The sequence below is a fragment of the Misgurnus anguillicaudatus genome, unplaced genomic scaffold (genome assembly GCF_027580225.2).
Source record: "Misgurnus anguillicaudatus unplaced genomic scaffold, ASM2758022v2 HiC_scaffold_28, whole genome shotgun sequence".
NCBI classification, from domain to species: Eukaryota; Metazoa; Chordata; class Actinopteri; order Cypriniformes; family Cobitidae; genus Misgurnus; species Misgurnus anguillicaudatus.
Window position 1 is genome coordinate 4913690 of NW_027395278.1, and position 14829 is coordinate 4928518.

General features: G+C 39.0%; 2 protein-coding genes across 2 annotated transcripts in view; one reads left to right on the forward strand and one right to left on the reverse strand.

Annotated features, from left to right (window-relative positions):
- Positions 1–335: 335 nt before the first annotated feature.
- On the forward strand, positions 336–6091 carry LOC141362587 (nuclear receptor-binding factor 2-like). Its single transcript, XM_073864873.1, has 5 exons — positions 336–475; positions 1047–1131; positions 1600–1640; positions 2501–2537; positions 5304–6091. The coding sequence occupies exons 1-5, from the start codon at positions 446–448 to the stop codon at positions 5717–5719; spliced, it is 609 nt and encodes a 202-aa protein (XP_073720974.1). The 5' UTR covers positions 336–445; the 3' UTR covers positions 5720–6091.
- A 1343-nt stretch (positions 6092–7434) lies between these two features.
- Positions 7435–14829, reverse strand: part of LOC141362590 (probable JmjC domain-containing histone demethylation protein 2C) — a 59676-nt gene continuing 52281 nt past the window's right edge. The window contains exons 20-27 of the mRNA XM_073864874.1: positions 14593–14761; positions 14385–14475; positions 13717–13847; positions 13520–13642; positions 11248–11387; positions 10794–10997; positions 10551–10682; positions 7435–8170 (exon numbers count right to left, since the gene is read on the reverse strand). Coding sequence (XP_073720975.1) covers positions 8072–8170; positions 10551–10682; positions 10794–10997; positions 11248–11387; positions 13520–13642; positions 13717–13847; positions 14385–14475; positions 14593–14761 — 1089 coding nt within the window. The 3' untranslated portion in view covers positions 7435–8071. The remainder of the gene's footprint in view (positions 8171–10550; positions 10683–10793; positions 10998–11247; positions 11388–13519; positions 13643–13716; positions 13848–14384; positions 14476–14592; positions 14762–14829) is intronic.

The window sequence follows — 14829 nt, forward strand, 5'->3', positions numbered from 1 at the left end:
TTGTGATGTTTGGTGGTAATCTAAAGATCTGTTTGGTTTTTCACACACTGGGTTCAAGCAATTCTAGGTTATCTTGTTTATATATCATGCCTAATCTCATTAAACTGTTCAATCTTACTGCAAAAAGGCTTAACCTGGAATTTAAAAGTTAAAAATTTCACAGCATTATGCTATTTATGTTTTTGATTTTAAAGTCTAGATTTATTTTGCTTATAAAATACTCTCTTGAGATTATATTATATTGGTGTATTACACTCAGTCCAGCAGATGTCGCCACTCACTTTAAATTTACCCGAAACGCGTTATGACGTCACAGCAGTCTCCTGTTTATGAAGTTGCGCAAGCTGTACGGTCTGTGTATTTGTCTGCGTGTTTGCTGTCTGGTTTAAGTTCTTTAGACAAAACACAAAAGTAAAACATTGTCAAGCTAGTGATTGAAATCTAAATGGAGGTAATGGACAGCCCTCTCAATCGTGTAAGTTGTTCACCAAAGTCAACTAAAAACTGTTCTTGAAACCTGTTGTTAGTTGAGCTTGTTGTCCAGTAATGTCTTAATATAGCAACCATAGTAAGCTAATAAAGCATTTAGTTTTTACACACTGTATTTTTTTCCCGATTTTTTTAGACTTATTTAGTTATATGGAGCATTTTAGATTTAAGTAAAACAATTTGTAATCATTAACGTTCCCTCAAATATATCCAAAGCGCAATAATTTCCTTTTCTGTGGAACCAACAAGAGTTATTTTGAAGAATGTTGATGCCACTTTTTTCTATACAGTGCCTTCTTACTTTAAAAAACAAAATGGGGCCAAAAACATAAAAAAATGAGATACAAATATTATTATTCCCTAAAAATCTTGCTGTAAGATTTTAATCCCTAGTCACTTTATTACATTGTATGGAAAGAATATAGCTGTGTGAAATTTTTATAGGAATTCAAATATACATTAAAATTAATAAATGATGATTAAACTGTAAATAATTAGTTGAACAGATTTTTTAATTCATTAAAAATCTATGTTTGGATTGACTTTCTCCATTGTAGGCCCATCTTTATGGTCGCAAGGCAGATCGGTTGGTAACTAAAGGAAAATATGAGGAGGCGATTTTGTGTCACGGTGAGGCGGCAGGTAAAGTTTTGTCTACACCCTCAGCTTTAACAAATGTCATGGGTTCGATGTATAAAATGTATACCTTGAATGCCAAATGCTTTATAAATATCACACATGGTATAACTTAAAGGGATAGTTCACCCAAAAAATTTAATTTTGTCATTATTTACTCACCCTCATGTTGTTGTTGTTGTTTTTTGTATAAATTCCTTTAATTTGCTAAACACAATGGAACACAACAGAAGCACCATTGACTTCCATAAAAATACTACCATGGAAGTGAATGGTGCTCAAAAACGGTTTGGTTACATACATTGCTCAAAATATCTTCCTTTGTCTTTAGCTGAACAAAAATATGTATACATTTCTGTAACAACATGAAGGTGAGTAAATGATGACAGAAGTTTTAGTTTAAAAGTCTTTATTATGAAAGCCGTTAAAATAATTAAATGAACAATGAATTTGTTTGTCTCTCTTTATGCTTAGAGCTCTTGAATGAGGCCTTGTTAATGACACACTGTAAACAGGTAAGGCAACATATTTGTGACCCCATTCCAGACATGTGTTTCTTTGGGACTTGCTTTTAACTGGTGTTGTAGTGCTGAATCAACCCGTTTAGTAGGAAAATACTTTTATTTAGGGACACTTCACTATTTTTGAAAATGCTCATTTTCCATCTCACCTAGAGTTAAACATTTGATTTTTACCATTTTGGAATCCATTCAGCTGATCTCCGGGTCTGGCGGTACCACTTTTAGCATATCTTAGCATAATCCATTGAATCTGATTAGACCATTAGCATTGCACTAAAAAATAATCAAAGAGTTTCAATATTTTTCCTATTTAAAAATTGAATCACATTTAATTTTCCGTCAGTGTTAGTACACGATGTAACTACAGAAGAGTCAAGTTTTAAATAGGAAAAATATTGAAACTCTTTGGTTATTTTTTAGCGCGATGCTAATGGTCTAATCAGATTCAATGGCTTATGCTAAGCTATGCTAAAAGTGGTAAAAGTGGTAAAGTTTGACACAGATAATGCTACAAATGTACCGTGAATGTGTTATAAGTCGCTTTGCATAAAGGCATTGGCCAAATGCATAAATTTGAATACTGGGAGAGAATAACAGACATAGCGTTTCTTACAAAAGCTGTAAAAATTCACTGTCATTGTGTTTACATTTCCAAGGCTGAACCTTTGGCGTATTGTAAATGTAAATTCATACACAAGTACAAAGATACACAATGGTGTTATGAAAGGTCTTCCATGTCCTTTTAAAGATACTATTAATGTTTTTTTAGTACAAGAGTTAAACTTTTTTTTGCAAGTGTAAACAGACACACAGACACTCCCTAACATTACTCTGTAATTATCATATTCATCAAGGTAAGGCTGTCTTTAGCGCTTCAGAGAGACAGACACAGGGCATGAAATTAACACCCGACCACGCGCCAAATGCGGGTGGATTTTGCATTTGGCGGGTAACACTGTCAATCTACCAGCCACATTGGCGGGTAGCCAATGCGAATCAGTGATGCGCGGGTCATTGTATGAACAACCCACTCCCGACCGACATTTTCAACTAACCCGCAAGTGATGGGCAGTCCGGCTTTTTCCATAGATTCGGCTCTTTCGGCTCCAGCTCCGGCTCTACATTTTAGTGATGGCAGTCCGGCTCTTTTCATAGATTCGGCTCTTCTGGCCTCTTACGTTCCCACCCAAGCCTGCGTTTGAAGATTCGGCTCTGCTGGTTCGCTACAAAGAATCAGCTCTTAGAGCCGCCTCGTTCGCGAACGACCCGTCACTATAACCCGCCCGCAATTGTTCAAAATAGTTTTTAAACTCGATCGACTGACCGCGGCATGAATATCATTAAAATATTTTTGGATGACTCGTAACCGGCACCCGCTCATTTCTTATCAACCTGCGCATATCACCGATGCAAATTGAGTGATTCATTGATAGGATGCGACTTCTGTTTCGCAACGTTCATGCGATTGGAAAGAAGATGAGGCACTTCTCTGACTACGTTTGGATGTGTGAGTAAGCATTAAACTGTTGTTGAGATGGGAAGAGAATGCAATGCTGACATAGGCTACAGTACAATCACAGTTGCACAGATGTGTAGTGCTGCTGTGACGGATCAGAACTCTTGATGTGTAAACTTTAGAGAGAGTTGCGCTACTATGCCAGTGCCGGCGCCAGCCGAGCGCTGATGAGGGGGCGTCTTAAATACCAGAGGGGGCGATCACACAAAATGCATTTAATTCCCCAAGCTAGAAAATACATATAGCTTTGGTACGTCCCTTAAGCTTTAACGTGTTATAAACAAAAATCTTTGTAATACAACCACAAAAACTACAGCTATAGTGAGCAACGTACATGATCTGAACACTTTTACTATATACAACAACAAAAAAAGCATACGTTACTTAACAGCACAACACTGCTCATTTGAAGTTCAGACCCAGAGGTAGTTTCTTTTTAATCCATTTCGACTGTCCATTGTGAAATTAGTTAATGCAATATAATACCCTTAAATTATGAAATGTTCGTACTACTTCGTGTTTGCTTTCCGTAGTGCAAATAATTTTTACGTAATGGTGGGGGACAGTGTTTGCAAATGGTTTCTAGCGCAAAAACGGTCCAAACGCAACATTTTATCAAAATTGTGGTTCAATTTGATCATTTAACGTAGTTATTTTAACTGCCACAAGTAATGCACCATAAGCTAGCGATTAAACACCAGCAGATAGAGAACCACAATACCAAAATGACAATAACTCGTTTACACATACAGCTATGCTTTAGGATAGGCTAATTCAAATACCTATTCGTTGATTATAAATTTAATGTCTGTTTTTTATCTATTAATATTAATAATAATACATGTATTTTACTTCTGATAAACAGGTGTGTGAGAGAGAGAGATCCTATGCTTACCTTTAACGTTAAATGCAGAACAATAATAGGTTGGTTGTACTTTAACTTGCAAGGATGCTGAAGAACAACGTTTCAAAACTATGTAGCTACAGTCTGGATGAATTCATGGTGCCAGAATTGACATGACAGCCGAACATTTGGTTCTGTGCACCTGAAATGCTCCGATAATAATCCACGCCACGGCATTGTGTGAGAATCCGGAGTCCGGTTTGCAGAATTTGCAGTGCTATTTTACATATATCCATTGCTACAGGGCAGGCCCGGGTCAATCTCCCACTCCTTTCTGTAACTTTTGATGTACTTTCGCACTTCGACATCTTAATTTTCCCGCTGAGACTGAGAACGCGGGCTTATTGTCGACGTGCGTCAAGCCGTCAACACAGAAGGCTTGTTCAACTCCATGCGGCGCTGCAAGAACCGACAGCCGGATGACGTCAAAGTACCGCGAGAACGATTCGAGAAATCATGCAAAGTGTAATTTCGTCTCGCTCTCGCGACGCTTTGACGTCATCGCCTCACAGTTCTAGTGGCGCCGCTTGAAGTGTAACAAGCCATGGAGTGGGCGTGTGTTTATTAATGTCACGGTAGAATACATGCACACTTGATTTTTTGGTTTTGTTAAATAATTACACTATAAAATTCACTTTAGGAAGACAATACACAAGGCAAATGTGATTTTTAAATAAAATATTATCATTAAAATAAAATCCCATTCAACATTAATGGTGGTCTGAGGGGGCGAGTTAGTGCCGGTGAGGGGGCGACGCCCCCTCACGCCCCCTCGTGGCGCCGGCCCTGTACTATGCCTTATACTGTAGTACATTAACATACATTTTGCGAATATAGTAATGAAAAACAACGTATTCTGCTCTTGACGGGGCACATATAAACAAAATGATCTCAACAGTATTAATTTTCTAATAAAACATTTCTTTATGTCTTAAGTGTATAGAGAGTCAAAAACCATTCTGTGCTGGTCTTAAAGAGACAGTAACCTCAATTAACCTACTTAAGTCTGTGTCATTAATGTTAATCAAACAACCTAAGACAAAGAGAAATTCACTTTTGTAGCTCTGAAAAAAATCATTTTTAATTCATACAATAAAGACAGCGTTATAATTCACTATTCAGGCAAAAAAAAAAAAAACTGGCTGGTAAAAAGTCTCTGTGGCAGGTGGATTTCTAAATCCACCTGCCACAGTGGCTGGTGGTCAAAAAAGTTAACTTCAGGCCCTGGACAGACACCTACAACAGCAACGCCTTATCAAAGGAAGGACCATGGTCAGCTCACCTGCGTCAGTGGCCCTCCGTATGGACTTGACCATAATGTCTAGTCAAACAGTTCTCCAAGATGAAGCTCAGCCGCCTCCGCTTGGCTGGAAGACGGCAAAAGATGATAAAACTCGACTGGAGGAGCAGAGCACCTCCATCGCTGACTTGTGGAAGCTTGTGGCTCTCCTGCTAAAGGAGAACGAGCAGTTATTGGAGGAACATGAGAAACTGTGGATGGAGAACGCTCGCCTGAAGAAAGACCTTTATGAGGAGCATCAGAGTCGCTTACCTTCTTTTGCGGAGCCTGCTCAGATGCTTTCACCGCTTGGTGTGAACCTTCAGGAGAAGATCCGATTGTTGTGGGAAAGAGCAAACGGGAGCTACATGTAGTCCTGCATACTTGATGAACGAGAGGTCCGACTGAAAGTATTATGTACATTAGCATCATGTACTGTAGTTTTTAAGTGACCTGTTAGCCTAAGCCATACTATGATGACTTAAAGTGCATTTGGCTTAAAACTACAAAGAGATTTAACAGTTTGGCTTTTAAATAGAGTTTAATCAATCCTTTAAAGGTGCAGTGTGAAATTTTTAAAATTATCTCTTGACAGAAATGCAAAATAATATACAAACCTATATTATCAGGGGTGTATAAAGACCTTTTTATAATGACCCTTTATGTTTTTGTTAACTTAGAATGAGACGTTTTATCTACATACATCGAGGGTCCCCTTACATGGAAGTCGCCATTTTGTGCCGCATGTTTCTACCATAGACCGTAAAAAAATATGGACGTAGTGTCCGTGACGTCACCCATTGGTTTGTGAAGATCGCTTTTGAAGCTTAAAGTAGGCGTTGCCTGCCGTCGCCATCTTGGCCGCGCGTCCCCGCGAATTACTCGCGGAAAACCGAAAATGAGTAAAGAGGCGGGACATGGGTGAAGCTGAGGTGAAACCACGCCCGCCTAGCGCGAGTCTAGTGACAGCAGTGGCTGTTCAACCGACACTCAAGCGGCCACGCCCTTAATTATGCAGAAGTTTAAGGCTTAATATAATCTAAACGGGTGAGTTACAAAAAAATTCACCCCCCTCACAGTTGTCATGAAGGGCAAAATTAGCTATATAGGCCAAAAACACTTTTTGTACCAGGCTGTAAACATATTATTTTCTTCTGTAAAGTTGGCCATTTTTAACATGGGAGTCTATGGGAATTGACTCCCTTTTGAAGCCAGCCTTAAGCGGCCAGTCGATGAATTGCAGTTTAAGTCACTTCCGTGTTGGCTTCATTAGAGAGATCGGAAGGTTGCCCCTCGGTTTCTACAGAAGCCCTTAACGGACAAACTTTTTCAATTGTCTCAATTGCATGTTTTCCGGTGGCGGCTACCGTAGCTTCTCTATGTTTTTCAAAAGCGAGCAGTGGACTGAGCTTTTGGTTGCAATTCACAACCTCACGACTAGATGCTGCTAAAATGTACACAATACAGCTTTAAAGGGGATAAGGCTTTTTTAAGATGTGAAATAAACCTTTGGTGTCCCCAAAGTACATATGTGAAGTTCTAGCTCAAAATAATAGATATACAATTTATTATAGCATGTTAAAATTGCCACTTTGTGCCATTTTGAGTGTGTCCTTTTAAATGCAAATGACTTATCTCTGCCCTAAATGGCAGTGCTGTGGCTGGATAGTGCAGATTAAGTCCCATTCTGACATCACAGGGGGAGCCAAATTTAAAAGACTTATTTTTTCACATGCTTGCAGAGAATGGTTTACCAAAACTAAGTTACTGTGTTGATATTTTTTACATTTTCTAGGTTGATAGAAGCACTGGGGACCCAATTATAGCACTTTAACATGGAAAAAGTCATTTTCATGATATGTCCCCTTTAACACATTTTTTTTTTACAAATATCTGAATATTTTTTTTAATACACTTTTTATGGAATTTAATAAAGTTCAGGCAGACAAAAATTTGAATTATTCCACTTTTAATGGAAAATGTAAAACACCTCTTTAACTTCAATGTACATACAGTAGCAAACAACACATACAGCAAATAAAGCACACCATGTTATATAAAATCTTTATATATTTATATATATATATATATGTATATTCTGCTATTTACACATTACATTTTTCAGCTGAAATTTTCACAAGATTTTTTTACGCAAACATAGATAAACTGCATTTCTTTAATATTCTTCTTCTGCACAGTGAATACTTGCCAAACTGTAAATAATTAAATATATAATCAAGTCTATCAGTTTGGCAGCTGCTGAGATGATGGAATGGTGCTCTGATTGGGATGGAATCACTGCTTTCTCCAACTGTCCATATCACAGCATGACAGTATGGTGGACACTTTGCAGCGCAAAACTACTAATTAAGGACGTGCCATGAATTATTATTACGTTTGGAAAAAAATCTGTTCTTTCCAAAAGTTTTCTATAGTTTTTAGAATGTGCGCCAAGTGACCTTAGCACTTGAAAGTGAAGGACCAATTGCACCTGCCTCGAGAGCACAGTGTACTACTTTCATCTTTCTGTACCCCAACCTTACTTCCTGTCCATGCAGGAAGACACAAGGGGGAAACAAAAGAATAGAATCAAAGAGAAGACGTTGACATCATAGAGGAAGTGACAGAACCTTAGAGAGAACCATGAGTGGTGCTTCTTGTCGGTATCAAAGCTAAGAGGATTGTCTTTATGCTCCATGTGTTTGGACAAAGGAGTAGGGACACTGTCAGGACTCCTCTTTTACCTCCTCGTTGTTGTTCTCCTTTAAATGCTTCCTCGCTGTGGCCACAGCATCTTTTACAGAGTGGTAGAATATGTTCTTCACCTGAAGAAGAAAGATGAAAAAATAAATCAATTTCTTTGTCTTACCAATTAGACTTACAGGATACTCAAGCATAATGGCTTGAGTATTGAGGGAATATCGAACTAATGGCAGTTGTGGCTACATTATGCCTGTTTTACCACATGGATAGATCCATTAAAGGACAAGTTCGGTATTTTACACTTAAAGCCCTGTTTTCAGTTTGTTTATGATTAAATAGAATGGTTTTGACTGAAAATTTGGACATATGATGCTGGCCCGAGAATTTTCGGGTGTTTCTTGTATCACCTCCCACCTCTATAATGGGTTTATAGGTGCACAGGAACAATCCTTCATAAAATGCATTAAACTTTCATTTACAAAGACATGAAACTCACCGAGTGGTCAGGGGTGTTCACTGATATGCTCACACAAATATCGCTGCAAAAGACACACATTCCAACAGGTTTTATCATAGTTTTTGCCAACTCCATTGACTTGTATTAGATGTGCTGTGAGGTACGGTATTACTCTGCGCCGGGAACCTGTTTGTATTCTTGCAATTGGCAAAGGCGGATTATCGCCACCACCTGGGCTGGAGTGTCCATTATTTAAGCCAGTGGTCTCAAACTCCCGGCCCGCGGGCCATTTGCGGCCCGCCCTACCCCTCTCTGCGGCCCGCGTCACCTTTTAAAAATATAACATAATCTGGCCCGCAGAAAGATTTTTATTCACTTTTATATTCGTTTGATGTTTGATTTAATTGTTTAAGGGTCCGTTCACATGGCGCGTCTAACAACGCGTTAAAACGAGTCAAAAGCATTACTATCTAAAGTGCTCGCGGGAGCGTAAGTTGCGCTCCATGGCGTGGGTCGCGTCACCCGTTGCTACGCAGCCATGAGCCGCGCGCGCTCCGTGATGTCGAGGATAGCGGAATGCATGATTTTAATTCCTCAACTGAACCTCGCGTCAATCATAACCATGCGATCAGTTAATCTGGTCGGGACTTTGTAGCGTTTGTCCAGTGAAGATTTGTTACTTCCGGGTGGAAACTCAGCTGTTACTCAGAGAAGATCGAGCTGCGGTGGGGTTAGTTCACAAGTCACAGCTTCTAATGGAGACACCGCATAGAGAGGCAGAGCGGTAGATGTAATGCAACACATTTTAAACTACAGATAAGAAAAGAGCCATCAAAGTGCCCAGGTTAAGAAAAGAGGAAAGATGAGAAGAAATGTTCAGAAGATGAAGTATAATATATTATTATGTAGCTTACTATTCAATTACACATAGAGCAGTATTATTATTTTTTTCGGTCCAACTAGCTTATGTAACATTGACTACCCATATAAAAGTTTAAGGATCACTTTCACTTATTCATATTTTTCCACATATAATGGAAAATTAATTAAAACCGAAATAACAAAGAACATAATGAAGTCAATACTATGACTGAAAAACATCCAAAATAAATCAAAACAGAAACACTTACTGGTGGTAATTTTTTTTTATAATAGTTTATAAATGTATACAGGAATTAAATTTGTAAGTTTAGCGCAAGGTTTTAATAGGTCTTAGTTATTTAAGATAAGGTTAAGAAAAGATTTACTTAATTTTATAAAATAATGTATATTAAAAAGATAAAACCACTGCTTATAGTATATTTTGAAGTATTATTATACATTAAACAATAGAAAATAAACATGACATTTACAGAAATATAGCCCTTTTTTATACGTTAAAATAGCTTTGCGGCCCCCCGAGGAAATGTCTGTCTTAGAAATGGCCCCAAGCCAGTTTGAGTTTGAGACCCCTGATTTAAGCTCTCAACGGAAGAATGTACGGGTGTGAGGCGTTTGGAAAAATAGGTCCACAAGTTTACAACGAATGCTAAAACACCTGTTGGAAAGCATCTTTTGTGTGAGTATATCAGTGTGAACACCCCTGACCACTCGGTGAGTTTCACGTCTTTGTAAACGAAAGTTTAATGCATTTTAGGAAGGATTGTTCCAGTGCACCTATACAGCCATTATAAAGGTGGGAGGTGAAACAACAAACACCCGAAAATTCTCGTCCCAGCCGCATATGTCGAAATTTCAGTCAAAACCGTTCTATTTAATCATAAACAATCTGAAAACAGGGCTTTAAGTGTAAAATACCGAACTTGTCCTTTAAGGATTATGGGTCATATACAGACAGATCTAGGGAGTGCGTGTAAAGCCTTAACGTATGCGCCCGATCAAACGCACAGCCTTGCAAAGCATCGTTTATTTGACTCGAAAGTGTACACAGATGTTCGACAAAATGCAGTGCACCTGCTATGGACACAGTTTAATGTGTAATCAGTGAGTGTAGATCAATAGATCATAAAAGTTTATCAGATCAGAAATGTGCAAGATAAGGGCACCTGGAGTTTGTCTTCATAGTTCACTTGGTCTTTGAGTGGGCGGAGTTCCTGGGTTAGGTAATAGGAGTTGTGCGCATGTTCAGGGGAAACAAAGTCCACATTTACTTGGATGCAGCTGTGCAGATTCATCACCTAAAACACACAGAATGGAATATTGAGCTCCTGCTGGAGTGAATTTCATTTCACACATATCTGACTTTCAGGAAAAACCTCCCAAAAGCTCAGGACAGGATTGAAACTTACCTGGTGCAGTGATCCAGCAGGGATTATAACAGCATCTCCATGGAACTGCAGGAGTGTACGGCTCTCCACCCCATGTTCTTCCTGCAGCCTCTGTCTCAACCTGGGGCTTAAATACCAGCCACCTTCACGCAGGGGGTCTGGATCGCCTTCCCACTCTGAGTCCGAGTCTGCCTCTGGATCTGCCTCAGCCTGCTCTGCAGCGACCTTCGTACATACAAAAACAGTAACATCGTTATCTGCATTGATAGGGTGCCTCTTTTAAAAGAGCAATTTGACTCCTCTAAAGTGCTTAGTGCACTTATTTCATCTGATTTAGAGAAAAAGTAAAGCTGTGTGGTGGGGCCTAACGCTGAGCCTTGTGGGACACCATACTTTATCTGTGATAGATCAGACAATTTATGATCTAGACAATAAGTAAATACTGTACGTTTCACATTATTAAGTACTGATGTACCTTTTGAAGAAACTCCTGGATCTTCTGCATGTCTTTACTCATGTAGATGTGCCACAGAGCTCCCGGAGTCTCATTTGGGTCTCTTAGTCGTTTCTTAACACTCTCATCCAGAACTTCCTTTTCTAAAAGCTTTAAAACACCTAAAAACAAAGTGAAAGATTTATTAAATAGGCGCAGATGGGAGTGGAAATACCTGTGGGTGATTTACTGACAAAGCACATGTTATAGAACACAGGCGCAAAAAATCGTATTTCCATAATAACCAATCCAATCTACCAAGAGCAGCGCAAAAATTGCAAAGACATGCAATTTTAGGCATTAAATATTGTCGCAAATACCAGTAAAGTGACGAGCACAAACATGCAGTAAATCGCGTTGCAGTATTCATTTAAGTACTCTCCTCCCATAAATTTGGCGCCTGAAAGGGAAACTCCTACAAGTGCATTATACAGTATTGTTCAAAATAATAGCAGTACAATGTGACTAACCAGAATAATCAAGGTTTTTAGTATATTTTTTATTGCTATGTGGCAAACAAGTTACCCGTAGGTTCAGTAGATTCTCAGAAAACAAACAAGACCCAGCATTCATGATATGCACGCTCTTAAGGCTGTGCAATTGGGCAATTAGTTGAAAGGGGTGTGTTCAAAAAAATAGCAGTGTCTACCTTTGACTGTACAAACTCAAAACTATTTTGTACAAAAAAAAATTCTGGGATTTAGCAATCCTGTGAATCACTAAACTAATATTTAGTTGTATGACCACAGTTTTTTAAAACTGCTTGACATCTGTGTGGCATGGAGTCAACCAACTTGTGGCACCTCTCAGCTGTTATTCCACTCCATGATTCTTTAACAACATTCCACAATTCATTCACATTTCTTGGTTTTGCTTCAGAAACAGCATTTTTGATATCACCCCACAAGTTCTCAATTGGATTAAGGTCTGGAGATTGGGCTGGCCACTCCATAACATTAATTTTGTTGGTTTGGAACCAAGACTTTCCCCGTTTACTAGTGTGTTTTGGGTCATTGTCTTGTTGAAACAACCATTTCAAGGGCATGTCCTCTTCAGCATAGGGCAACATGACCTCTTCAAGTATTTTAACATATGCAGACTGATCCATGATCCCTGGTATGCGATAAATAGGCCCAACACCATAGTAGGAGAAACATGCCCATATCATGATGCTTGCACCTCCATGCTTCACTGTCTTCACTGTGTACTGTGGCTTGAATTCAGAGTTTGGGGGTCGTCTCACAAACTGCCTGTGGCCCTTGGACCCAAAAAGAACAATTTTACTCTCATCAGTCCACAAAATGTTCCTCCATTTCTCTTTAGGCCAGTTGATGTGTTCTTTGGCAAATTGTAACCTCTTCTGCACATGCCTTTTTTTTAACAGAGGGACTTTGCGGGGGATTCTTGAAAATAGATTAGCTTCACACAGACGTCTTCTAACTGTCACAGTACTTACAGGTAACTCCAGACTGTCTTTGATCATCCTGGAGGTGATCATTGGCTGAGCCTTTGCCATTCTGGTTATTCTTCTATCCATTATGATGGTTGTCTTCCGTTTTCTTCCACGTCTCTCTGGTTTTGCTCTCCATTTAAGGCATTGGAGATCATTTTAGCTGAACAGCCTATCATTTTTTGCACCTCTTTATAGGTTTTCCCCTTTCCAATCAACTTTTTAATCAAAGTACGCTGTTCTTCTGAACAATGTCTTGAACGACCCATTTTCCTCAGCTTTCAAATGCATGTTCAACAAGTGTTGGCTTCATCCTTAAATAGGGGCCACCTGATTCACACCTGTTTCTTCACAAAATTGATGACCTCAGTGATTGAATGCCACACTGCTATTTTTTTTAACACACCCCTTTCAACTAATTCAACTAATTGCCCAATTGCACAGCCTTAAGAGGGTGCATATCATGAATGCTGGGTCTCATTTGTTTTCTGAGAATCTACTGAACCTACTGGTAACTTGTTTGCCACGTAGCAATAAAAAAATATACTAAAAACCTTGATTATTCTGGTTAGTCACATTGTACTGCTATTATTTTGAACAATACTGTACAAGGCAATAAAGTCTTTTTTTAGTGCTAACTTTTCACTACATATCTTTAGTAAATCCCATCAGTAGTTTTTTAACAGCAAATGAGACGTTTTAGCTGGTATGAGATGTTAATAAATCTGTCCCAAAGAGTTTACATCCGGATTAAAATGGTGAAACACAGGTTATGGCTTAGAGGAGTTCTTTAAAAGTACATACCTGTTTTGGATGGAGCCCCATTTCCTTTGGCCACACCAGTATATACTAGAATACTCATGGTATCAGAGATTTCAACATGTAGATTACTGGTCCCGAAGTCTTGCTCTAGGCATGCTGTTACACCTGCACAAACACATGAATGTAAGATCCGCTGTATAACAAAAAGCACAACAGCACTTCAAGGGGAGAATGCATACCGTGGGCGCAGCAGAGGCGAGGACCAAGGTCAGGGCGAATAAAAAAGGAGGGCAGGTGGGAGGCCAAGTTCAGGTGAGCCTCTGGGTCTGTGTACTCCGGTACCGGCAAAGTCTTCATCACATCATGATATCTGAAAGTGGTTAAAGCATCATTAGATTCTTTCATGTCGGAGTCTCTAAGAAGATCATAAAATATGGTATCAAAGGAATTTTATTTGTGGAACCAAATGTGGAAGTGCAAATTAACCACAAATATTTTATACTCAGCCTTAACTTCATCATCAATCATCAAATCCAAGATATTATTACCAAATTCAATATACAGACTTCATTATCTTAATAAAGAAAAAACACTTGGTCAAGCGTAGTGCTTGCAACAACAAGGCCAAGGGTTAATTTTCCAAGGAACGAAAGGTCTATTTAAATAAATACTGGTACACTGAATGTAATGTAAGTTGGTTTGGATAAAAGCATCTTACAAGTGCCTAAATGTAATGCAAATGTTACACCTTTGTCACTCCTCATCAATGACCATGTGCTTGAGGTTAAAGCTTGAGCAGGGGTGTATTCAAATAATGATAAGAGTGCATTTATTTTCCTAGTACTCATAGTACTCTATGCCAATACAGCTGAGGTGTGGAAACAAATGTATCCAAGGTAGGCAGTACCTAGCAGGCATAAGGGCTAAAAACTCCTCCCCTGATGGCCAGTCCTTCAATCTGTACACCACCGGGTCCCCCTTTGCAGACTTTGGCCTTTCTGTGGGTCACATACAAAAGCACATTATTTATATTACATCATGCATATTTAGACAACAGGGTAAGAGTCAAACAGCACCTCATACATGATAAGCACAGGCTGAAGTGCATCACTCACTTGACACATCCTCAAAACCATCCCAAAAATCCTTGACCCTGGAGTTTGTAACACTTCCATCTCTGCAGTTGTAGAGGTCACTGTGGAGACTAGAAAACTCACGGCTGAAGTGCTCAGGCTTCCATAGGCTACCATTCAGATTCTTGTGCACTCCGGACACTAGCACGGGCTGAAGAGGGAGATTATACAAGTTTTATTCACAATAATCCAATATGAATATGCGTTATTTTCACTAGC